The 27,600-nt window shown below is 32.3% G+C and overlaps 1 protein-coding gene and 1 long non-coding RNA gene across 2 annotated transcripts in view; one reads left to right on the top strand and one right to left on the bottom strand.

The window, feature by feature from the left end:
- blo (bloated) overlaps positions 1-27,600 on the bottom strand; it is a 65,859-nt gene that overhangs the window by 3,274 nt on the left and 34,985 nt on the right. Inside the window, exons 4-9 of the mRNA XM_089710556.1 lie at positions 13,260-15,997; positions 12,774-12,910; positions 12,256-12,411; positions 11,696-11,858; positions 1,208-1,345; positions 154-704 (exon numbers count right to left, since the gene is read on the bottom strand). Of these exons, the coding sequence (XP_089566682.1) occupies positions 154-704; positions 1,208-1,345; positions 11,696-11,858; positions 12,256-12,411; positions 12,774-12,910; positions 13,260-15,997 (3,883 nt within the window). The remainder of the gene's footprint in view (positions 1-153; positions 705-1,207; positions 1,346-11,695; positions 11,859-12,255; positions 12,412-12,773; positions 12,911-13,259; positions 15,998-27,600) is intronic.
- LOC149477149 (uncharacterized) overlaps positions 5,328-27,600 on the top strand; it is a 69,343-nt gene continuing 47,070 nt past the window's right edge. Inside the window, exon 1 of the long non-coding RNA XR_016317609.1 lies at positions 5,328-5,689. This is a non-coding gene — a long non-coding RNA (uncharacterized LOC149477149). The remainder of the gene's footprint in view (positions 5,690-27,600) is intronic.

Here is a 27,600-nt window from a genome sequence, read left to right on the forward strand (position 1 = left end):
AGGTCACGTGTCCTGACGCGAGTTTAAGATTTTATACCCATTACAGAAAAAGTGCTCAACGCCGCTAAAGAAGTTTTCACTTCAAAAAACTAACTAACCTATAGAAACACTAACAACTAATTTATGGATACTTTTATAGAACAAAATACTTACTTGATATCTCTATTAATCTCCGGTTTTGCACTCTTCAGTTCAGTAGAACTACCCCTGTCATCCCTGCCCTGTCTCCTGACATCCGCTTTGCTGCCCTTTAGAGTTTTATTACTGCTGTGACTTCTCGACCTATCATATGGGCTTATTGGTGGCTTATCAGCCATCTTTCTACCAAACTGACTCTCCACTTCCGAATTGCTCATCTCCGAAATGTTCTGCAAGTTTCTCTTGTAGTACTCCTTCGTTCGTGGCGACTCACTCTCCCTTCTCTTTTCGTCTCTATGCAAATTGGAGAGAGAGTAGCTTTTACTGGATAGCTCACTGTGGTCCACTTCATCAAGACCCGCGCTGGAGTTGGATATGGTCTTTCTGAGGGTTCCATGGGTTTTGGTCGTCTTTGCCTTCACTGGTTTGATATTGGCGTCAGATTCAGGATCGGTGTCGCCGAAGAAACGTAAGTTCTTGGCGGGTGAGTTGAGAGGCTTTGTGGTTTTAGCCCACGCTCTGCGCGGCGCTTCGTCTTCCGTTGTGATGATGCTCTCTTTTTCAATCTGAAAGTAAACAATGATTTTGTTAGATTCTGTACTATTTACATGCGATAATTTTTAATTTTTTGGAATTGAACTTTTATATCTAGTGCTCTGAAATGTGAAATACCTATTCATTATCATCAGATATCGGTTATAACGCTCTATTAAAACAACTAACATCAACTCCGACTATTACTACTGTACAGTACTACAAATATTAATAATGATATGATTGCTAATAAGTTATAAGCTTAGGTACTGTCTGTTCCCTGATCATAATTAAAATTTCAATTTAATTCGACTCTGTATTTAAATTTTGTGTCTAATGAAACTGCATTTAGAATAAACGCCGTAATAGAAGTTTGTAGCTATACCTATAACATCACGCTACCACAAATAGGAGCTGTGCAAAAATGGGAATGAATATTGATTTTGAGAAGTGAGAACCAAAGTTGTGTCTCGTTCTAGTTCATATTATTAGTTGTACCTACTACCTAGTTCTAGTTCATATTACTAGTACATACCTTAGTATTCTTTTCCCGCTTCTTGCCAAGTCTGTCAAGCGACTTGAACCAGCTAGACGACTGTGTGGGTTGGCGACGGGGCGGTGATGGGGTTGGACTCGGTGTTGCCAGACGCCGTCGCTCGCGGTATCTCTCAGCCTGTAATAAATAAATATAATTATTAATAAAACATTTCAAGAAATAAATAATGTACACAATTTGATGGTTTTGATGCTAAAGAGCCTCAAAAAATTGTTCAGGATAAATTCTTAAGAATAAAATACTAAACACTCTTCTACAGAACAGAAATCGGCGTGTTACATCATAATATTTTATACGTCATTACAAATATGTATGTAATTTACAGATTAAAAAATCAGCAACCTTAAAAATCGAATCTGGCAACACTATGTGAACTATGCATGACAGATGCGTCTACTTTCGCACGTAGATCAAACGAAAAAAGCAGTGTCGAAACGAGTTTTTTCAATGTTTTGAGTCATCAATCATCACTTGCGGATTTAACATCTTGTGTAAAGTAAAAAATCGAGTCATGTTTCGTCGGACGGGTTCATTGGCATCTCGATTTGAAATTTGTAAATAAGACGGGGTCGTTTACAGTTTAATATAAGCGGTGTAATCACGAATGGATGATATATTTATTAATTTTATTTACTAGTAACATTTTTTATTAGTTAATTTTGATTTAGCCCAATTTTGCGATGTTAAAATCGTTATTTTTTTTATATTAACGATTATTAGGAAAGGTCCTTTTTCCATAAAATGATAAGATAAATTAATGTGTTGGTGAGATTTTGTGCTGTGATTTTTCTTTTTAATTTAATAATAATTCTCATGTGAAAAAGTCCTAATTAATTGTCTATTCTTTATGGTACGTTGACTTTTTAATGCCGGCAAAACAAGCTCATAATTTTTTATTTGATTTTGAAAGTTCATTCAATTGAAAAATAAAAATGATGTATCAAGTTTCCTAATTAGAGGTAGCTTACTGTATTTTAAAATAAAAAATCAAATAACGATTTGGTGAGAAAATAAAAAAGACTATTCGTATATTTTTAAAATCTAGAAATCTTCGAGTGCAAAGTTTGCGTCTTGTCAAACTAGATGGAGTTGTGTGAAATGTCTGGTTTCAAATGCTGTCTGTTCTTGTTTATTTTTAAATACGCTAACTTTCTAAGATTTACTTATTTGCCATTGCGTTTCCAAATATGTATTAATTGTATAATGTAATTATTATTAATATTTGCAACCTTTTTGCAACATACATATCAAAATAAAAATAAATTCATTCCTAAGCGATCTTTTTATCACATAAATAACTGAACATTTATATAAATAAATAAATATAAATAAATAAAATCTTTATTTTGCTTTAAACATGGTATTCAATGGTGGTATACAAAAGAAACAAGAGATCAAACATAATTAAACATTCTTTTCACAGTCGTAAGCTATTTAATAATTACTTATTCTCTACCGGAACGCTTGACGTTCAGTTTGCAAGGCCGCAAGCCAGCCATATGGTGCATGACCTTATCAATACAAATCGATTCACTTCCCAGCCTGTTAAAACTTAAGTCTTGTTAATTTTATTCAAATTTTATAAAAACCAATCAACGGCTGAACACATAAATGTCATAGTGACAAGATACATTTGAAAATCGATTCGAATTTAATTGCATTTTTGACAACAGTTTATGGTTTTATATTTTTTAGTGGCAACACTAAATTATGACATAATATTTCGCGGTAAAAGGGTTTGGATTAGCTTTTTAATTTCGAGTTATGACGAAGGATTGAGATTTTAAATGAATGCCGTGCGTAATTTTATGTGCTGGTAAAATGTGCAAAACAACAGACTTTAAAAGCTACAGAATAAAAGCATATTTGTGCAATTTTTTATGTTAAATAAATTATTATTAAATGTTATATTTATTCACAGTTTGACCAATGTTAAATACAAATAAATTAATATGTTGAATTATATTTTGCTAGATAATGAAAAAAGATAAACGTTTGTGTAAAATTTTCGTTGAGATTAAAATAAAAACCAAAAAGTACATATTCTAGAATATTATAAATGTGACATTTTTATTTCTTACAGTCACAGATATAGTTGAAGGACTCTTTATATATTTACAAGTTCTTTCTGAAAGTTATAAATTCCATTTAATCTTTCACAATTACTTGACTCAATGAAAATAACTTAAACATAATAATCGAGAAAATACCCTATATTCCTGTGGCTTGCTAGGTTACCGTTTACGCTCGACTTCCCAATTTTCTGGGAAGTCAAAGTCCCGTCTTGAAAATAGACATACAAGAGACATACCTACATAAAATCCTATACCTAGTTTTTAATAACATCTATTTACTTGTTTATATGCGGTTTTGAAATAAGATACTCCTATATTTAACGCATTGTTCGAAACACATTCCTTAAGAATAAAATGTTTAAATCATCTCTAAAGTTTAGCACTGTTTTTGTTTACATACATTTTAAACAAGACCTTTAAAATAGCCTTCCTAACAATCACAGTGCAGTATTCAGATAAACAAACAAGTGATCTACAAGTTACGCAGAAAGGTATCGATTGCGCAAGCGCATGACTCAGGCTGCACCTAGCGAACTGTATATGGGGGTTTGGATTTCTAGCGGTATGTGTAATATTGCTTTGAATACATTTTTGATACTGAAAATTAGAGTTTTTTTTATATTGAATTTCAGAAAAAAATTTTTGCTGAATGTACGTTTTTTGAGTAAAACATTTTTCACCATATTATTACATATACAGTGGTGGTCGTTTAATTAGAAACACGTAACACGATGAAGTAGTCATCAAATTCATTTAACATTTATGTATTAACGTATTAGAGATTAAGTATTATTTCATATGTAATAGAACACCCGTTTATCTAGTTTTATAAGAAATTGCTTAATTTTAATCAAACGTTAGCTTAAATTAATAAAATTAAACAACTTTAAGTGAAGTCTGATTTCCGAGTATTTTCAGTCTGGACAACAAATTAGAAACAGCATGGTTAAAGGGTTCCAAAGTCAAAACCTGTTGAAATGCCACCAATATTTTTTTCTTCTACACATATTTGCACCGTTTTTTAAACATTCTATCTAAAAGTTTCTGAAAATTAATTTGCTTTGTAGTAAAAATGGGTAAAAGTAAGATTTGTGACCCATCAACAAGAAAAATGATTTTAAGCTTACATTTTGACAAAAACTAGAGTTACAGGAAAATTGAAAATCATTTAGAGTGTTCGATAAAAATATATTCAATGCTATAGTTTATTTAAAAGAGCATGGTACTTCCGATCAAGTGCCTAGAAAAGCTCGACCATGAAAAACCACTGCACGCGAGGATAGGCAAATGATTCTTTTGGCAAAGATGGATCCATTTAAAAGTTCAAATTCTATTATTAAATTAGGTTTTTTCCGAAGATGAACCTCGCAATGTGTCGATGAGATCGATTCGCAGGCAGTAAGTCGAGGCAAAATTTTTTGGGAGAGACGCCAGAAAAGTACAGCTTCTTACTAGGCAGTACAGAGAACAACGATTTTCGTTTACTAAGAATTATTACTAGTGGACAGTCCGCCAGTGAAAATGTTTTATTTTGGGATGAAACTAAAATTAATTTAATCAATTCTGATGGCAAATGGATACGCGCGTCGTTCAGTTAACCAGGCCTTAGATAATAAATAAACAGTTCAGCATGGCGGAGGAAACATTATAGTATGGGCATGTATGGGGTTGTTTTTAGACTGTTATAATCTTTATAGACAACAACGGCTTTACAACGTCGTGGCTTATATTGTATGAGATTTTAAGACGTTTGCAAAAACATATTTTCTAATAGAATTGGAACCATTAAATGGATCCATCTTTGCGAAAAGAATTATTTGCCTATGCTCGCGAGCAGTGTAATCAGAAGTACCATGCTCTTTTAAATAAACGGTATCATTGAATATCTTTTTATCGAACACTCTAAATGATTTGCAATTTTCCTGTAACTCCAGTTTTTGTCAAAATGTAAACTTAAAATTATTTTTCTTGTTGATGGGTCACAAATCTTACTTTTACCCATTTGTACTGCAAAGGAAATTAATTTTCAGAAACTTTTAGATGGAATGTTTAAAAAACGGTGCAAATATTTGTAGAAGAAAAAAATATTGGCGGCATTTCAACAGGTTTTGACTTTGGAACACTCGAACCGTGCTGTTTCTAATTTGTTGTCCAGACTGAAAATACTCGGAAATCAGACTTCACTTAAAGTTGTTTAATTTTATTAATGTAAGCTAACTTTTGATTAAAATTAAGCAATGTCTTGTAAAACTAGATAAACGGGTGATCTATTACATATGAAATAATGCTTAATCTCTAAAACGTTAATACACAAAAGTAAATAAATTTGATGACTACTTCATCCTGTTACGTGTTTCTAATTAAACGTCCACCACTGTATGTATTGGTATAAAAGAAAAGTGAATAGGCATTTTTTAGGTCAGCATGCTCCATCCTAGACCACGCTTGTCGCTTTCCATCAGGCGAAGCGATCAAGGTCAGGTCAAATGCTTGCCTAATCAACAATTAAAAAAAAAAACAAGAAAAAATAAATAAACTTAGTCTTGCATGCATTTACATATTTAGTTCACTCTTTACATAGTATTTTATGAAAATTTATCAGAAAAAATAATCCTAATCTTCTTCTTGATTTGTCAAGAAAAAGATCCTAAATCAAGTCAAGGACCAATAAATAAATACGTAGCGAAAATTAAACATAATCTATAATATAAAAATGAATCCCAAAATGTGTTGGTAAGCGCATAACTTGAGAACGGCTGAACCGATAATTCTTTTTTTATTATATTCCTTGAAGTACGAGGATGGTTCTTATGTAGAGAAAACGTAAATATGTACCACGGGCGAAGCCGGGGCGGACCGCTAGTTATCAATAAGATTTCATCTTTCTACTACGCACGTCATATCATATGTATCACATTAGGGTCAGCACCTTTTCAAAGCAAATAAATATTTAAAAGCAAAATATGTTTAATACTAATTTACCGTTTTTGAGTTGGTTTTTGAAGTGAAACTTCTTTAATTTCATAAAATTTCAAGGTCGCGTCATATCAATACCGTCATGTCATGCTGTAAGGAGACGATTTTGATATCTTTGAATCTTGCCAAAAACGTTTTACTTCTGACAAGACAAACTAATTACCAACAGGCTTCATGAATAATTTACTAAATAAAACCGTTTGCCAGCCCTAATCATTTATTTATAAATAAAAAAAAACACGCATGAACATTGAATGACAAACGTAACCGGTTCGATTCCCGGTCTATATGTAAATTGGCGGACCAGTACCATTAGCCGTGTCTTTGTTTTGTACGCATCAATCGTGTTTATTTTATTTAAATTCACGATGTTTATCCATTTGGGTTTAGCCGTTATGTATATTGGTGTGGTCGTCTATTTAACTGTTATTATTTTTATAGTCGGGTTTTTCTCGCTCGGTTAATACTATGGATTAGATAAAAGAGGTTAATACGTAAAAAATATTCATTTTATATAGTTAAGTTAGTGCATAAGTGTAAACATAAAAGTCCGGGTTCGATTCCTTGTATCAAAAGTATAGTATATTCCTTGTATAAGTATATTAAAAAATTACAAATCCCTACTAATATTATATATGCGGAAGTAACTCTGTCTGTCTGTCTGTCAGTCCCGCTTTCCCGCTTAAACCTCTCAACCGATTTTGATGAAATTTGGCACAGACAATCTTTAGACCCTGAGAAGGAACATAGGCTACCTTTTATCAAAACACGCTTGACTCAAACTCAAGCTAGCAAACTTATAAAATTAAAAATAATAGTCACTATGTGCAAGCCCTAATGAAATACTAAAACACTTTGCGCCTAAAACTTTTTATGTGTTTATTCAACAGCTCCTTTTTTCTTTTACTTCAATTATTTATTCAAAATATTCTACAAAGACAAAACAAAAAAAAATAAAAGGAAAGATCCTACTAATAATATAAATGCGAAAGTTTGTGAGGGTGGATGTGTGTGCTCTCTCACGCAAATACGAGTGAACCAATTACAATGAAATTTAGCACACACTAGCTGTCCGCCTGCGGCTTCGCCCGCGTTTTCAAAAAAAAACCCGCATAGTTCCCGTTCCCGTGGGATTTCCGGGATAAAACCTAGCCTATGTCACTCAGAAATGATGTAGCTTTCCAACAGTGAAAGAATTTTTCAAATCTGCCAAGTAGTTTCGGAGCCTATTCAATTCATATAAACAAACAAACAAAAAATCAAACCTTTCCTCTTTATAATATTTGTATAGATGTATAGATATAGAGGGTAACTTGGATTAACATATACATAGTTAGGATAGATTTTATTTTCTTCGAAAACGCGGGCGAACCCGTGGCGCAAAGCTACTAGATAATAAAGCTAAATTAATATCTTATTCTAAAATTATTTTAATTTTTAATAGATGTTTAAACACAAAAATAAGGCGTTAAAAATAACACAGATTACAGTTAGAAGACAATTTCAATAAATAACTAAAACATGATATTTTTGGCGGGAATACGATAATTAACTATCTATTATAGCTTTCACGGCTGAACCGTAATTGATGCAATAAATGGGACATTTGTCTGTAGTATTTATCATATTATTGTTTATTGAAAACCTGTATGCGATAGCAGTTATTCATAAAGAATAAATGCAAATTTACTTACAGACCAGAAATATACGCAAACTAGCTGTGCCCCGCGGTTTTACCCGCATTGCTCCGCTGCTATTGGTATATCATCACCAGGCTATATAGCCTTCCTCGAAAAATGGGCTATCTAACACCGAAAGAATTTTTCAAATCGGACCAGTTGCTGAGATTAGCGCGTTCAAACAAACAAACAAACTATTCAGATTTATAATCCAGTCGGTCTTTATGGTCTAGTCACTTGTAATGAATATTGTTTCTAACCAGATAATTATTTTCACAATATATTACATTTTTTATCAATGTCTACCATCAATAGACCATTTATCATCTGTGCTGATTGTCTGGTACGTCAAGTCTGTCATCAGCCATGGTACAGATAAAAAAAACTTATCTTCTGACATCAATATGTCATCGTATTCTTTACATATTTAATCACTATGTCCAATTGTCCAATGGACATAGCTACTTGTTTTACGTTAAGCTTTTTTAGAAGCTTCTTTATATAATGGGATAATATCTTTGCTTTTTCGTTTCGAATTTAATTATATATGCCAAAATTAATAAACTTCGCTTTAGAGTTTGGCGTGAAAACTGATTATAGATGCACATAAAAAATATTATATTTTAACGACTTGAATTTGTAATTCTCTCTTATTAGAAGAAAAGGTGGGTGGATAAATAATCAAGAAATAAATAAGACGAAGAAGAATATTAGTGTATTATTTATTTACATTGCTTTTTTATGACAATAACCTATGAAATTGAATTGAGGTGTGAGGTGTCTATAGAAATTGGCTGAAAAGACACAAAATTGTAAACAAGATCAAAAAACCGTTAATTTTTTATCTGTCCCCTAATTTATGCCCGTAAGTGCGATATAAGTTGTTCAAACATGAAACGGTTCAACAGCCTGAGGTCAGTGATTTGACAGTGATGTCATCGGCGCTTATAAACTGTGGTCCGTGTTACAGGTCATTAATTTTGGCTTTATCTGTTCTTTTTTTGCGCGGTAATGAGATGGATTCGAAAAATTAGTTTTCATTTTTTTTTATTTGAAATTGGCGGCTTATTACGTCAGATTTGAAGTGAATTTTGACAGTGTGGTATATGGAGAACCTCAATTTATGATGTTTCAATTTTGAAACTTTTTGCATAGGCCTGTAGTCTTTAGAAATATGTTTTCATAATTCATGGTGATTCATGATGCATCGCGGTGGTACTTATAAGTTATAAGCCATATAAACCAAGTTAATTGTACATAAATAAAATAGTAGTTTTTCTTAAACACGTCAAATGATGATAGATTCAAGATTGATTCATCAAAATCTATTAAGACATCGAGAAGTTTTTGTGAAACATAGAAATATAATATAATATGTATTAAACCTTACAAGTAACACGAACATGACGAACCTTTTTGACAAGTCGTGCAAAAAACCAGCCGCTTTAGGCGTGGAATAAAAATTCTAAATTTAAAATAATTAAAGCCTTGTTTATATGTTAACATGTTTGTAATGAGTTCCAAGTAGCGATAAAGCGTGATGTATCAGTCATCGACATCGACAACGCACGCGGCGTGAATTATCGATGTATTCGCGTCACATCACTAGAATTGTAAAATGTACAATCAAGTACAGATTACATTGGCTTTTTTTATTTATTTTAAATGTTGGTTCATTAATATTGACATTGTTTTATAATAATTGATGGTATTTATTATTGCAAAAGTATTATTCATTTCGTAAGGAGCAGTAATGTTGAGAATTTTATACAGGTACTAGCGGTCCGCCCCGGCTTCGCCCGTGGTACATATGAAAAATAGATGTTGGCCGATTCTCAGACTTACCCGATATGCACAGAAAATTTCATGAGAATCGGTCCACCCGTTTCGGAGGAGTATGCAGACTAACATTGTGACACGAGAATTTTATATATAAGATTTTGATAGTTTTTTATAGATACGTTATTTTTCCTGTACGTTTGTTTAATTTTCGTCATAGCAGAGGTGTAGTTAAAAAATAATTTTATTAAAGTAAAATGAAAATTTCCCGATAAACTAGTTTTCGAAAAATATAGAACTAGTTATATATTCTGTACATGACTGTACTATAAAAAAAAATAGTCACGCACCAACCCTTCATTGCTTGTTTGGATAATAAATACAGCTGGCAACATTAATTTACAAATTAACATACATCCACAATTTTTAAGTTTATTTGTACCCATTTTTGTCTCAATTTATATAATTATTTAAATGTATTCCTTCTATAGCATATGCATGATAAAAAGTGCTGTATTTATGTGAATAAAATGTCAAATTGGGATAGACCATGGCCTCGATTATTGAATGTTATATGACTAAAAATAAACATATCTTGATATTAAAATATTACCATATTATATACTTATATGTATATAGTTACCTACAGATACACAAATTGCTAAATTAAATCGACGATCATAAGTAATTTATTATGAATATAAAATTGTTCATTTTTTAATCGCTTAACATAAATTATTAATTCATATACGAGAAACGTAAAAATAACATAAAAACCACATGTAAAATAATTAATAAATAATACCTATGGTTTATTACCTAACGGTAATCGAATGGGTTTGTAAGTTTTAAATTTATAATTATAACTTGTCTTATTAATTAATATTATATCTCTGAACGATATATTATACTGTGCATTTCTTTCGTTAACTTCAGAAGTAATTTAGCTATTAATTTTGCACAAAATTTGCATCTATAATATCAGTTCCATCAGTTCATTCATTTAGAAGATTAACAATATATTTTTAGTCTTCATTTCTATATTAAAGGTACACTTACATAGTATATGTAATAAAAAAATAATTGACACCAAATACAGGTCTTTTTACTCAGTCGATACATACCTACCATGTTGCTAAAAATTAAAAAATATAATTATGTTTTATTGACCATCACGAAACCTTAGATAACTAAAAATGTATTGAGTTAGGTTAGGTTTAGACATCCAGGAAGCTAGAAATATATGTAGAACAAAGCTGACCTATTCGTAAAGGTCGGGGTTCGATTCCAATCGCCTGTCAATTTATCATTTCTTTTACATAAATGCAATTATTGAATAAAATTTGTATCGTTATATATTTATATTTCTACTAGCGGTCCGCCCCGGCTTCGCCCGTGGTACATATGAAAAATAGATGTTGGCCGATTCTCAGACTTACCCGATATGCACAGAAAATTTCATGAGAATCGGTCCACCCGTTTCGGAGGAGTATGCAGACTAACATTGTGACACGAGAATTTTATATATAAGAAGATTAAAACGGTTTCTCGCGTATTACTAATAAAATTAAGTTAAAACTTTGGTGTTACAGTTCAATGTTTAAATCATATTGTGTAACTTTTAATATAACGAAATTTAAATTTCTTTGGTTATGAAAAATATTTTCATGTGACCATGTGTACCTAGTGAACCTACACAAATAAGTACATACTTTTCCTATCTATTTTTTAAGATCTTCGAGAGATATTAGTTTACTTAATTTTTGTAGTTACCTTTTGTAATAAATGTTTTTTTCCTAGCGTTACGTTTTATTTTAAAGTTAAATGTAACATTTTATTTTAATTGCATTAATATTCTTTTAATTGTTGTATTCTATTTTTATTGTGTTATTGTTTGTGTTCTATTCTGTCGAATCAAATTCCTGTTTCATTTTTTTCTTTCATTCAATCTTTCTTACCAAAGCCGGTGAGTCCAGCGGTCCAGCAGTCCTGGACCTGGTCTTGCGTATCTCGCTCTCTCTTTCCCGCGCATGGTCGCTCTCCCTCTCTGAGGAAGTGTGCCGTCTCCTTTCCTCTATGCGTTGGTTGTATCTTCTGTCCTCTTTTATTGGTTTTTCAAACCTGGACGTCATAAAATAAAAAAAAAACGTTAATTTTTCCTTATTTGTTATTGATAAACATAAATGATTTCGATTGTGATTAAAAAAAAAGGAATTTCAAATGATCTTTACTTTCGTGACTATGTAAATTTGATTAATAATTCATAAGCTGCAGCCTTTTAAAATTTTAAGTATGGGTGGGTACTTAAAATACAAAATATACGGTTTTTTTTAAATACCATGGTACTGAAAAATTATCTGTTTATTATTTTCAGTTAATGCAAAAAGTAAATAGATGAGCTTTGAAATTTCGGCAGTAGTGACTATGTTTATTAATTTTAGGTTTAAAATTTCGGCATGATATATTTTTATTTATTTCATTTTTCTCCTTTCTACGATAAATACTATAATTCCCTTACCTTTCATCAAGATCTGAATCTTTGTAACTTTCATCTCGCCTCCTCTCGCCACGCGGGTATCTCTGGGAGTCCTTCTCCCTTGAGCTCTTGTATTTCCTGTCATCTCTGTGATCTATCTTTCGGACCTCTGAATCGCTTGGTTCAGGGTCTGTGTACCTGCGAGGAAAATGTTTATATTTATTTATTACTTAACTAGTTTTTTAGTTTTTCATATGAATTTCCTTCGTACAGGATTTCTTTTTAGATCATTTGTTGTCTATCAACGTATAAAATTTCATGGATATAAAATTTGTAAGATAATTTTAGATTCTTTATAGACAATGGGTTTGTACCTTTACCTAGTTTGTCAAATATGTCTAAGTATATCTTATAGGCACAATATGGCTAAAATGCATAGACATTTTTTATTTTAATTAATGTTTGATATAGAACTCGATACTACAAAAATATACTGTCGGTAGTTGTCTAAATAGCAGCAAATAGCAAATGACTATAATAATTATTGACTTTTAACAGACCTTCGGTAATCCGAATCATGTCGGGCAAGATGTTCAGGGCTCTTGAGCACCCGCGTGCGAGTCTTTTCCTGGACTGCTTCCTTCTCTTTCTCTTTCTTGCTCTTCTTAGAAGAGTCGCGAGAGAACAGCTGTTTCACCTACAAGGTAGAGATTATTAATATTCGAATCATATAGGGAAAAAAATAATATCGAAGGCATTAACTCATTGAGCCCCGAACGGCCCGATCGGTCCACGACACAATAGATTTTCTATTGTGTCTGTGATTCCGGGGCCTGTCGAGTTAATAAGAAAACATCAACAGAAATTGTTTTACATTTGTATCTAAAACTTAGATTTTGTGCTATTGCGTTTTAAATTAAGGTATATTTTATTTAAAGGCGTGTTCAATGATTTGTTATTTCGTGTTTACAACATTGTTTGAATATGGTTTTGTATCAGAACATTACGAAATTCATTTATAATAAAATACCAAGTTTAATAATTACCTTCTCAAGTCCCGAAAGCTTTTTGGCTTTTGGCGGTTTCGCACTAATTTTATCATCATTTTTTGGACTTTTCTCGTATCTTCCCAATTTTGAATCGAAATGCGAATCATCGTCGGGTCTGTCTGGAGCATATCCTTTTCTATCTTCATCTCTATAACCTTTGAATTTGGCCAAATAATCTCCGTTGGCGTAGATTTGTTCGCTTTCATAATTATCTTCAGCGTATTGTCTTTCATTGGCTAGAAATAGTGATGTGTTTCTAACATCGTCATCGCTCCCGTGCCTTCTATGTCTTGTCCTGTGTATATCACCGTTCGAGTTAATTCTGAAGTCATTTTCAATGCCGGAATCCACTAAGCGGCTGTCAAAGTCATATCGGCGAGGGGACATTTGTTCACGGTAGTAATCTCTACTGTCCCCAGAATCGTGACGTCGTACGCTATTATAGCCTTTGAAATCCCTATCCTTGTTTTTAACTCGGCGCAACGAGTTATGGAAGCTCTCTTGTTTTGGATTATATCTCAAATTTGCATATTCATCTTCTCGCTCTTGCGCAATTTCGGGGTTCGAGGAATAGTGCCCCTTCCTTTTACCGAACCCATCGTCTTTCACCTTATACTTGTGACCAGAATGTAAAAGTTCATGACTAGAATTAAAGTTTTTCTTGACTTTATACTTCTTTTCTTTATACTCATCTGGTGATACGGGTTTTCCGGGATTAGATTCTAAGCTAGGCGGCTCATATTCCGGTTCAGGCGGAAATATTTTCCGTTCATCTTTAAATCTTGGTGGTCTTTCTAAGCTGTCAATAAATTCGCGTCTATCAACTTCTCCTTTAGGCGCTTTATGAAACGACCTCGTTTCTGTGTTGTATTTTATTTTGTGACTGTCCGTATCATCGTATTTGTATTCTTCAGTAACGTTACTTTCAAATCCATCTCTCTCGAGCGTACGGCGGTAATATTTTACCGTATCATTTACATACTTCTCCGTTTGTTTCATCCGCTTTTCAGCTTCGTAAATAGGATCTGTTTCAGCAAGAAATCGAGATATCGGTTCTTCGGTATTAATAATTCTTTCGCGCTCATATCTACGTGCATTCAAACGAGATTCAAGCAGTTGTCTTCTGTGACTTAATTCATTAAAATCTAAGTCTATCTTTGAATCTGGTTCAAATGTCTTCTTCTTAGTATCCATACCGTCTGCACGGCCCCTAAAACTCTCAATTGGATCACGTAAAATATCTTTTTCATTGGCATAAGTTGGTTCTAAATCTTCAAAACTCATTAATTTGTATTCTCTGAACCTTGGTCTAATGGGAGATTCTTTTACATTAAATCCGTCTATGCTGTCAAAATTATTTTCATTCTTATATTCGAAGTCATGTATGCGGTCACTCGAATACTTGTGTCTTTCTTCATATCCTAAACCTTCATCTTCATCAGAGAAGTGTCCATACTTATCACGAGAAGGTGAAAATTTCTTGTGTAAAGGTTGTTTGATGGTGGTACGAAAATCATCATGGTCTTTAATAACCTGTGCATACACGACACCTTTATCATTCATTTTGTTGACTGGTGTTGGAACTCTTTCTGGACTTGTTGTTCTTACAAATAATTTCGGGTCGGGACTAGTGCTTGGTTTAGTGTAGGAAAATGGTTGATTAATATTACTACCGTGAGAATGAGAAATTAAATGTGATTTAGGCGGAGGCGAGTGTTGGTCTTCTTTCAATATTCTCACCATATGATCAACAGTATGTCCCCTTGTGAGCGGTGGTTTATCTGGGGGTTGTTGGCTGCTATGTATCATATCCTTGGTACCATATACGTTCTCTTCTATCTTCCTTATGCTGTCTTTAATTTTATCTTTAACTTCAGGTGTTTCTTTTGCTTTTTCGTCTAAATCGTTAGTGAGGTTAGTCTTTTTAATTTCGATTTTACGTTTAGGTGTTTCAGTTATGGGTGGCGATGGTTCTTTATCAGTTTCGCTAGACTTTCCTCTTTTAGATCGCGAAGGTGCTTTAGGTTCTTGATTATCTGAAGCTTTAAACCTCGGAGGCTTTTCTATAGGATTAACTTTTTTGTAATCTGTAATAGAATGCTTCTCCGTATCGGAATTAATGCTGTCTTTTTCAGACTGTTGTTGCTTTTGAAATACTTCTAAAGGCGATACTTTTTTGAAATAATCTTCCCTCGGTGAACTTTCTATTATAGGAGAAAGTTGAGTCTTTTTATTTCTTAAAGATTTCAGGAACTCTTCGGTTTCACTGCCTGATCTTTTACGTATAGGTTTTGTTTTTGTCAGGTTTGTGTTGGATTTTAAATCGGATACGTCACTCTTACTTCGTTTGACAACAACTACCGGTTTGGTTGTTACAATGACTGGGGATTCGGGACTTTTTGTTCGCTGGGCTCTTCTGAAAAGCGTCGACAGAGAAGTGCGTTCTCTTCGTTTCTTGGGAGTTACATCACTAGTGGATCTTCCCAGTGGTGTTTTAAATACTCCGTCGGGGGATGCGTCGTCACTATTCCTCCTAGATCTGTCTTCTTTGAACTTTCTTCTATGTGGTAGGGAGAAGAACTTTTCTGGTGGATGATCAGCCGTGCAAGTGACGCTTTGTGCCTGTGCTATAACCTTATTGGCTTCTTCTATCAACTCTTGTTCTGATAAATGCGTGAATGGTTCTTTTCGTATGCTTGGCTGGGATTCAGAGGGTCCCCGCTCTCGCGGTTTACCTGTAAAGATATATAATGTTACAATGATTATAATGAACACGGGAGAGAAAAATTTTGCGTCCGATATAGTTTTTCAGGGAATATTCTTTTTGATGTGTAACTACTAACTTAAAATGATTATAATTTTAGAAATATTTAAGAGGGTGATACAGCTACTTTATTTAAGTTTTGAGGCACATTTCTAGACCTTAATAATTTATTGCATTGGTAAGCGCTTTATATTTAATAGTGTGTCCTGGATTATATGCTCGGTGGAGGCAAGAAATATTTCTGAGCAGAACACATAAAAATATACCGGCCGAATTGATAACCTCCTCCTTTTTTGAAGTCGGTTAAAAACAAATGTGATATCCCCATCTAAACCATAATTGAAAACTTTGTATCTAACATAATACATAATATACATAGGAAAGTTTTGGCAGTATGTATGTATTTTTATTGAACGTATTAACTAATTAAGAAATTGTTATAATATAGGTACATGTTATCTATGTTATAGCATTATTATTTTAATGTTATACTGTTAAATAAATATTAATTTAAGCTGTTAAAGGTAAATTATGTTAATTTAAGAAAGTCCCTAGGTATTTTCTTATTACTAAAAATATGCAAATTAATAATATATGGCGATACTATTATTAAAATCTTGCAATAAGTCGTTGCAACTCGTTTTGGTTCGTTTTTACATGACTCATTTTCAATTTGAATACCTACAGAAATAAATAAATCTACGCATTAACTAAACTTTATTATAGAATGAAGATTAATTTTATTGTTCGTGGTTTAGTTTTAAATCAAAACATTGTCGACCAATTTTAACTTAACTTTCCGATTAAAAATCTACATTATTCAACAAACGAGCGAAGACGGGACAAGCATCTAGTCGTATATACATCGAAAAATAACATAACAATACAGTACACAGTAAAAAGTACTAGGTACAGTTCTTAAGTTTACATTTTTATTCCGTTGAATGGTGTGGTACATGAAAAATGTTTTCTTTCTTCCAAGTAATCTACAAATATTTTGTTTAAAACACCTTATTGCTACGCAGCAAACAACCTGCTAGGAAAATAAACGTAAGGCTTTTATAACAAGAGCAAAAGAAAAGTAGGTATAAAACAGCAATAATATTAAGAAACATATACCTAAGCATATACCTAACTAGTTCATACTTAAAAAACAAGATGGCACCCTATGTCTTCTGAATCGCGCTATCGTTTAGTTTTCTTTGAATGGTATAAGAAAATGGCGCTTAATAACATACAGAAAATCGATCAGTAAACATTAAACATTATATTTTTGAATGGGTACTTAACAACTGAGAGTGTTAATCCCATATTAGAAGATGATAAACACAAAACGTCGCAGTAAATAAATAAACTGACAACAGCTGTATTAGGATAAAATCGGTATAAAAATTTAACTTATTTGATCATTAGAACACAGACAGACGGACATTATAAAATATATTTGAGAGTTAGTAAAATTACAAATAAATTAATTGATATCAGGTTTCATTCATAATTCCACATATAAATAAACGCTCCAATACAACTCAACTATACGAACGTCAATTAATATTGTTATCTAACATTAAAAACCCGGACAAAGCCAGGTCAAACCTCTAATATACAAGTACAATATTAATATAATAATGATTCAAGAAACACATTTATCAAGATGTCAAAACAGAGTTTTTGCGACGTATATTATGTTGTGTGATACCGCCATTTTGTTTTTGTCCAACGATTTAGACATTTGTTTTGTGTCGTATTTAATTACGTCATTATGTAAAATGATGTTGCATATTTTAATGGAAACATTGTTTTGTTTTTAACCGACTACTCTAAAAGGATCGTAGTTTGAATATAAAACGCCCCCTAAGCCCCTAACGGACAAAAGTTATTACGATTATTTTTTTTAATTTTAATAGATCGATTTAAATTGATTTTGTTATTGAAATGAAAATTACCATTACCAACTGTATACACATTACCTACATTATAATTTATAATCAAATTATAATGGAAAAAGCTCCATACAAACTTTAAATTCTTTGAACAATTGCGAAGAGGTATGTAGCTATTAGAATATTTAATATGGTAATAATTCCAAGAACAATGTACCTATAGTTTTACCGGCGTAAGAATTTTCATAAGTATTTTTCAAGACGTGAAGTTTCGTGAAAATATTGTCCAGTTTTTGCCTCTCTATTAACACAGACGAGCTTAAATTAAAATAAGTAAATTTGCAAGTACGAAAACATCAATGTTAAATACATAATTATAAAAACGAATCGAAACAAAAACATAGTGAAGATTAATGTAATCAAATGCTATTTAAGACTTTTTATAACAAGTTCGGGCAATTGTATTAAAAAAACTCAGTCAATCATTACTTATAATTAACATGGTACTTATTAATATTTATTTTACCTACCTACGTTAAGTAACAGTCCGATATTGTAAGTTACAACTTTTTATAATATAGCTGTGCCCCGCGGTTTCACCCGCATTGCTCCGCTCCTGTAGGTCTTAGCGTGATGACATATAACCTATAGTCTTCCTCGATAAATGGGCTATCTAACACCGATATAATTTTTCAAATCGGACCAGTAGTTCCTGAGATTAGCGCGTTCAAACAAACATTCAGCTTTATAATATTAGTATAGAAGATTCGCACAAAGTATAAAGAAGTTTTAAATTAAATAATGAGAGAATAAGATTTGATCGAGATGGTTAATGAATGAGCTTTAAAAGCAGACTGTTTGAATAAAAAAAATATTTGCTTTTCCAATGTATTCTGTATTTCATTTTTTTTTTAATTCTGGAGCTATAAGATCAGTGCAGATAGCTTTTGAAAAAGAAAAGAGTAACTATGATAAACTAGCTTTCCGCCCGCGGCTTCGCCCGCGTTTTCAAAGAAAAACCCGTTCCCGTAGGATTTCCGGGATAAAACCTATCCTATGTCCTTTCTCGGGTATCAAAATATCTCTATACCAAATTTCATGCAAATTGGTTCAGTAGTTAAGGCGTGATTGAGTAACAGACAGACAGACAGAGTTACTTTCGCATTTATAATCTTAGTATAGATATATTACGGTCATCGGCAAATTTGTAAGGTGAACAACTTTTATAAATCAAGAGGGGAAAAATATTTTTTCACGAAATTTGGTGTGTCCTTAATTTTTAGTTCCTTTAGGTTTTCATGTCTGTTGTTAAATAATTAACAACGCTATCTGCACTAGTCTATGCCACTTGCATTTTCCTTTTAAAACTTACGTATGTGTTATTTCCAGGCTACAAGCGAATTGTAAATTAGACCTAAACAAAAATAATACTAAACGATTTTATCTTATACCGGTAATCCCCAGGAGAAGCGTAATGTCATCATATTATTTTTAGGTTTCCAAGAAATCTACCTTAAAACGTTGATGTTTTTCTGTCAAAACATAAGAATCGAATTGTTTTATTCCAACTTTGAAAAAAGGATATTTATTGAGTGTAAATGTAATATGTAAGTATGAAACTGAACACAGGAACTGGGACACGGGCCTCCTATGATGGCATAGGAGGCCCGTGTCCTAACAGTAGGAACATCTATACTAATATTGTAAAGCTGAAGAGTTTGTTTCTTTGTTGGTTTGAACGCGCTAATCTCGGGAACTACTGGTCCGATTTGAAAAATTCTTTCGGTGTTAGATAGCCCATTTATCGAGGAAGGTTATAGCCTATAGGCTATATATTATCATCACGGTAAGACCAACAGGAGCGGAGCAATGCGGGTGAAACCGCGCGGCACAGCTAGTAATATATTATATATATATGGACTGATGATGATGATGTTGGACACAGCAGAAATACGAACAAGAAGATGAATAATATAATAAATAAACCTCGATTTTCTACCGACAGTTCAAAAATAAAAATTAATCATATATCGAGAACTTTTTGAAGTTACTTCAAAATGAGGTAACACATAAAAAAACCCATATCTTCAGATATATCCCGGGGTAAACGACCGGCTGTACATATCCCGAGATATGACTTCATATTTATTCTCTTATTTGGTCATATTGGCATTGAGTCATATAGTTGTAACCTGCGACTCACAAAGAGCCTTTTATATGCTTTTAACCCGACTGCGAATAATAATAAATAAAAAATACTTTTAATATATTCCATGGCACATATTTTTATGAGGGCTTAAAATCACGCTGGCCAAGTGCAGGTTGGCTTTCGAATGTACTCTGTAAATATACATACTTATCGCATTCTTATCGACCACTATTTTTTATTTTAATTGAATTTTTCTTAAGTATTTTTTTCTGTCTAGTCCGAGAGGTAACGTTAAATTCTATTTATTTCCTATTATTGTGATAATTATGTGTAATATTGTGATCCCTAAAGGTAATTACGTTTATATTAGCCTATTAAAGCAAAATGACCTTACAAGTTATAAGTAATATAATAATTTCAATAACGACTACAAAATTCCCCATTATCACCTGTACAAACAAACAGACTTGTCAATTGGTGACGTCACAAGCTATTTATATTTATATCTGTACGACAAAGAAATATTTAACCTTAAAACACAAATAATATAATACATATCAAGTACTTAAACTTAATGTACCTACGTGTATGTAATGCTCAATTCTGTTTTACTATTTACCAGCCTGCAAGTTTTATTTTCCGACAAAATAGTATATGACCTTTACCAAGGTTTCATCTATGTATAAAAATATTTTATTATATAAGTACTACATAGGTTAATTAAACTAATACCTATAGCATAGTTAAACTGCGTTTCTTTCCTATTTACTAAGGATCCTCTATTTTAACACGATTTTATCTGTATGTGTGTATGTTTATATGCAACACACTACTTTAGACTCTATTTTGATTTTTGACCCATCTAACGGACAGATTTTATTCAACTTTGTACACAAGTATTGGTGACAATAATTTCAATTTTCATGAACTTGACGCATGTTTTTCATTATTTTAAACTACGTATTTTATTTATTTATTTACTCTTTATTGTACAACAATCTTATAAAGTAAATATTACGTATGTATATACTATATTATAATTGTTCAAATAAATTATATTTTTTACTAGATAACACGACATGTCCTGTCATAATGTATAGTGGTCAATAATTTTCATAAATGCTATTAAAATTATTTGTAAGGTTTAAAATCAATGCGCTAAGACAGGATGTCTGTCTGGCTAGCTAGTAAAAACCAGACCAAAAAATAACATAGTGTTTAAATATACATATTTAAATAAGCTATTTCATCGACATTTTGTTAAGATTACCTCGTTCAGCGGATATATGACTTCATCTATGTATAGTGAACAACAAAATTCAATCCTTGATAATTGCTCTAACTGCTAACAAATGATATTAGTAAATTAATTACGTCAGCTACTGTATTCCTTGGCGCGATTTTTGGCGGATTTTATATATATTTTAGTTTATTAGAACTAAGACAGTTGAATTTGTATAAATCTATACTAATCCATACTAATATTATAAATGCGAAAGTAACTCTGTCTGTCTGTCTGTTACTCAATCACGCCTAAACTACTGAACCAATTTGCATGAAATTTGGTATGGAGATATTTTGATACCCGAGAAAGGACATAGGCTACCTTTTATTGCGAAATATGTACCACGGGCGAAGCCGGGGCGAACCTCTAGTACTAATATAAATTAATAATATTATAAAGCTGAAGAGTTAGTTTGTTTGTTTGAACGCACTAATCTCGGGAACTACTGGTCCGATTTGAAAAATTCTTTCGGTGTTAGATAGCCCAATTATCGAGGAAAGTTATAAGGCTATCATCGGAAACCGCAGGGCAGCTAGTAATAAATAAAATTAATGTAATTGGTTCAGCAATCAGCATAGGTACCTACAATATGCTACCATATATTACATACTAAATAGACTATTACTACTATAAAATATTAAACCGCTATATCCATATTTACATACATTGTTTTGATAAAATATTACATCATAACATCTTAATCTCATCTCAATACTATTATAAAGGCGAAAGTTTGTAAGGATGTATGGATGTATGGATGTATGGATGTATGGATGTTTGTTACTCTTTCACGTAAAAACTACTGAACCGATTACAATGAAATTTAGCACACATATAGAGGGTAACTTGGATTAACACATAGGATAGGTTTTATCCCGGAAATCCCACGGGAACGGGAACTATGCGGGTTTTCCTTTGAAAACGCGGGCGAAGCCGCGGGCGGAAATCTAGTACTATTATAAAGGCGAAAGTTTGTATGGATGTATGGATGTTTGTTACTCTTTCACGTAAAAACTACTGAACCGATTACAATGAAATTTAGCACACATATAGAGGGTAACTTGGATTAACACATAGGATAAGTTTTATCCCGGAAATCCCATGGGAACGGGAACTATGCAGGTTTTCCTTTGAAAACGCGGGCGAAGCCGCGGGCGGAAATCTAGTACAAAATATTACCATTATTCCATGACTTTGCAACCCACCTACGATTGAAAGATACTTTATTAAAATAGTGTTAATATAAGCGATTTATCTCAATCGTCTTACTCATTGCTTCCTCATGTATAACAAATAACAATACCAAACAGAAGGCTCTAATTGGCCGCTAGAGCCTTGACAGCTTCCGTTCAAAGATTATCTTCTCTGACAATTTGAGCAAAGTTGTATGGGTTTAGAAAAACATGTAAATCGATGATCTAACCGGAGATTGAGAGGTTAGGTTTAATCCATCAGTCCTCGGAATCACAGACACAATAGAAAATCTATTGTGTCGCGCCCCGATCGGGGCTTACGGTGGTCAATGGGTTAAGAGTTATAATTATGTATTTATTTGTAGTTTTTTTTAACGTCTTGATAGACTTGGAAGATTCATCTGTAGTTCTTCCTAATTGATATATAGCTCAATTTTATCTGTAACTCATTAAAAATAGGGAGGCGAAGACTAATTTACTGCTATGAAGTATATAGCATTTTTTTATTATATTTTCTTCAAAAGGCTGCGTACAATTTCATTAGGCGATAACTGACGAAAACAGAAACGCAATCGGTTCTATTATTATTTCCAAGAAGGCTTTATTTATTATTTTAAATTTATTTATTAATCGAAATATTTAAAAAATTAAAATCAAACAAATTGAGATTTCAAGTGCATTATTTACGTTCCTTTTCACAATTTCATCATCATCATCATCATCATCAGCCCATATACGTTCCCACTGCTGGGACACGGGCCTCCTATGAGGGTACCCGGTACAGCCTACAGGCCATAATCCACCACACTGGCCAAGTGCGGGTTGGCGGATGACACATATCGTCGAACTTTTGATTCTTCGACATGTCGGTTTCCTCACGATGTTTTCCTTCACCGTTCGAGCAGTGGTGAGAACTGAGAGCTTAATAATTTTCCGCTCACCTGTGATAAACTGACAAACATAATGTTTAGACAATTTACACATCTATTACATGTACTTACAACAAAATACTATGATTACAAACACAGACATGTATCAATTACAAAGCTCACGAAACGAACCAAATTATAAAACATGTTTCAATTAAGTTGCAAGTAATTTGGCTTGATTGAAATGTACCCACGTGCCCTTGATTGAGTATAGTACGAGAGGGAGAGGTCATATTTACTAAATCATGTGTGTTTATAAACAGATGTTGATTGATTCGCATACCTACACAGAGCTTGAAGTACATAAAATTTTAATAATTTATTTTGTGGCAAAAGCACACCGGAACCTACAGGCTATATAATTCTGTTGAAGATACATAGGTATAATATGACCATAGAGTAGTTTCTGTGATCTGTGAATATGACTATCCAAAAAAAAAATAAGGTCCAGAAATTTTCAATCAAATTTAAATTATGTTTATCGAAAATTCATATTCTATTTGAGATCGAAAACGAAACAAGGCAGCGTGTAAAAACTAGTATGAAATCCTCATTTTAACATAACGTTCACAATGTGGATGGAATGTTCATATTTCTTAAGATGTGTTAGACTAATTGCAAATAAATTGCACTTAATTATTATTACAGTTAAGTTTTCCTCATTCATCAGTTTTTATAAGTATTTTATAAGATTTTACAACTAGGAAGAAGAGATAAAATATACTTATAGTCAATTACTTTACATGTAATGTGTGTATTGTCGTTTACAACCAGTTCCTTGGTAGAATGGTTAGCGCAAGAGCAAAGACTAGCGAAAAATCTTATCATAATATAGTAAATTAAAACATAACCATCGCCAAAACTATAAACATTTAATATTAAAAAATTCAAACAATTAAAAAACATCCAAAGATTTTTATAACAAAAACAAAACACTCAATAAACATGCTCATCTTTTTTACTTATGCGTTAAAGCTTTACAACAAAATAAGCAACCACCTCTCCTACTAGTGTCAACTCAAGTTACCACCTACACGTTTTTTGTACATTCATTGATATTTCGGCTGATGAATTTAACGGTATGTAAATATATTACTTACTCACCTTCGAATGGAGTTAATGGTTGCAGTCATGGGCGAATATATTTTTTTAGTGAAATATACATAATATTATATTTAGTTAGTAAATAGCTGCCTCTGAGCGACTCAGGTTTACAGTTACCTATTTTTGAGCAAGAAAAAGACTTCAAGAGACACGAGAGGGTACCAACCATTTTTACAAACGTGATAGTTTGTTCTAAATTCTGCACTTTCGACAGAATAAGTTTTAAAAATATTAAATCTAATCAATTATTTAATCAATTAGATTATAATTATTTATTTTCTCACGTCCACCTAGGCTAGCATAAAAGACCTTCAACTGTTAAATATAAATGATAGAGGATTTTTGTCCGTAACACAATCACTCGGAAACATTGTGTGGTCGATGCTCGGAAACAATCGAACCAATTGCTGTGAAGTAGTTTATAATAGAAATAATTCATTCGGGTTTCTTTGTAAATGAAAATCTAAAGTTAATATTGAAATTAAGCAATCGTACAGCTAGACACACCCGTATAAATTGAATGTAGAAATAGTTTCTCTTATTTTAAATTGATCTTAAACGAAAAAGTACGTGACATTTTACTGTATAAAAACAGGTACAAAGTCAGTTTGATATTTCAAATGAGAAGGAAGTGAAGCAAAACAAAGCTCGTAAAATCTATACTAATAATATAATAAAGCTTGTTGGAACGCGCTAATCTCAGGAACTACTGGTCCGATTTGTAAAATTCTTTCAGTGTTAGATAGCCCATTTACCGAGGAAGGCTATAGGCTATATATCATCACGCTAAAACCAACAGGAGCGAAGCAATGCGGGTAAAACCGCGGAGCACAGCTAGAAATAGATATATGAGTTTATAAATAGAGATATCTATTCGGATTACTTATTCCGACGACTTGTAAAAACCGAAAACTCTGCTTATGTCATCAATGTAAGTACAGAATCCGCATTCAAATGCGAAATTAATGATAAATAGAATTTTATTAGATCGGATAAACATTTAAATAACGGAGACTTGGCATGTTGTGTGGAAATTTGATTCGTTTTTAATTGCACCTTGGGTAAATATTAAATACTGTTAGGCGTGGCACGTGGCATAGAAACCTTGTTTTTGTAAAAAAAATGGTGGAAATTTCGGTATAAGCTTATAAATGTTTTAGTAAAGTTATAAATCTGGAATTTGCATAAACATAAACCCCTAAGAATGATAATTATTAACAAAAAAATAACATTTCAACTTGAATATTTATAACCTAAAATTAAACACTTGACCGTAATTTGAAGCTTACTTCATTGAGAAGGCACCTAGCTTTTTCCGCCTATTTTGCCCTCTCTTTCCGTTGTATATATGCTATCTCTCTCGCACACCTCTCCACCAGGTGGCGGGGCGCACGATAATGTGCGGGCGCTGGATGTTTTTTCATTGGCGTCTAGCTTCCGCCGCGAGAAGGTTGTCTACAAGACTACAACCTTGGTGCTATTAAGTATTAAGTATTGCTTAAAGCAAGTGCTAAAAGTGTTAAAAAGTGTATCCCGTCGGATCGGTACAGTGAGTTATTTTTACATCTATTCTAATTTAAAGTCAACGGTATAATCGTTGGACTTTATTTAAAATGCTGAGGTTTTTAATGAATCCTTCAGCAATAGTTTATTTTTCAATATGCTTAAATACTTAATAGCATGAATAAAGATATTTAAAATTAACGATACAACCGTTACATTTTACTTGAAATAGTAACTTTTCTTTTGAAATATTTCATTATGCAATATGTACTAATTAATATTTGAATTTTTAATACTGTGGGTAAAGCTATTTTAACGGTGTTACCGTTCGGCTTTACTCGAATCGTTAATATTACTTTTGTGATTATTTGATATTACTAGATATATCAAATACCCTCTCTTGTATATAGATATTTTTAATTATTTATTTCATTTTTAATAATGTGTTTTTATTACAAGGTTACAAGTGAATTTTTCTTGGAAAAATTACAATTAATACCTACTTAGTATGGATATGAGCCAACTCAAAGCTTTACAGGCATACAATCCATTGCTACGACTTTATTACATTGTCGTTATCGCTAGGAACGGTTCGGAATTCCTATCATAGTTTATTACTAAAAATTATCGAACGAGATGAGTCAGCTCCAAGAAGTCACGACATGTCAGAACATGTTGTGATATTATTTTATAAATCGTACGGGAGTTACCGCTCAACTGAATAATGATGGAATTCGCTCATGTATAGTAGATACGTACCATGAATGTACCACACATTCAAAACTATCCGTAGTCTATACGTGTCCTTTTATGAGTATTATTCTGATCCGTTTTTATGTGAAAATAGACATATTACACACGGCTAATTTGATTGAAAATTACGTTTCCTATGTTTCAAATGATGCAACTTTTTTGTTTAAACGAGTAAGTACCAAAATTTTACAATTAAATTCTTTGGTTTACTGAACTTGTGCTGAAAGGGTTATCGTATAATAATTATCGAGATACCTTAATATAAATTAGATTTAGATACATTTATTTCAAAGGATTTACAATTCACTTCTAACGTTTTAGAATAATATTATAAACTTGTACACCTTGACAAAAAGTAAAAAATTGCGGGTGAGTGGAGATTATTTTGTGCAATTAAATATAACGTCCTACGACGGTATGGTTGCGTTCGTAAGGAATGTTAACGGATATAAAGCAACTAAATGTTACATCGATTGCATGAACAAAAATAAATATGAATCGAAGTTCATTTTAAAATTTAGTGAATTGATTTGAATTATGAATTTATTAAATAGTTAGTTCTTTTTTATATAAACATAATAATTAATTACCATTGTCAAATCAATTCTTATTAATTCATCCTGGACAGTTGTCGCTAACATTGGAAAATAAGTTAAAGGACCTTGTTAATTGCTATATTATTTAAATGATTATTTACTGCTAATTTTATATTAGCACTAAGGTGTATTCTTGCTCGAAGCAGAATACATAAATGTGGCCACTACTCCTCGCAGGG

Source organism: Colias philodice, chromosome 25 (genome assembly GCF_061535455.1).
Source record: "Colias philodice isolate Cphi_HAF_F1 chromosome 25, ilColPhil1 Martin Lab GWU primary, whole genome shotgun sequence".
Taxonomy (NCBI): domain Eukaryota; kingdom Metazoa; phylum Arthropoda; class Insecta; order Lepidoptera; family Pieridae; genus Colias; species Colias philodice.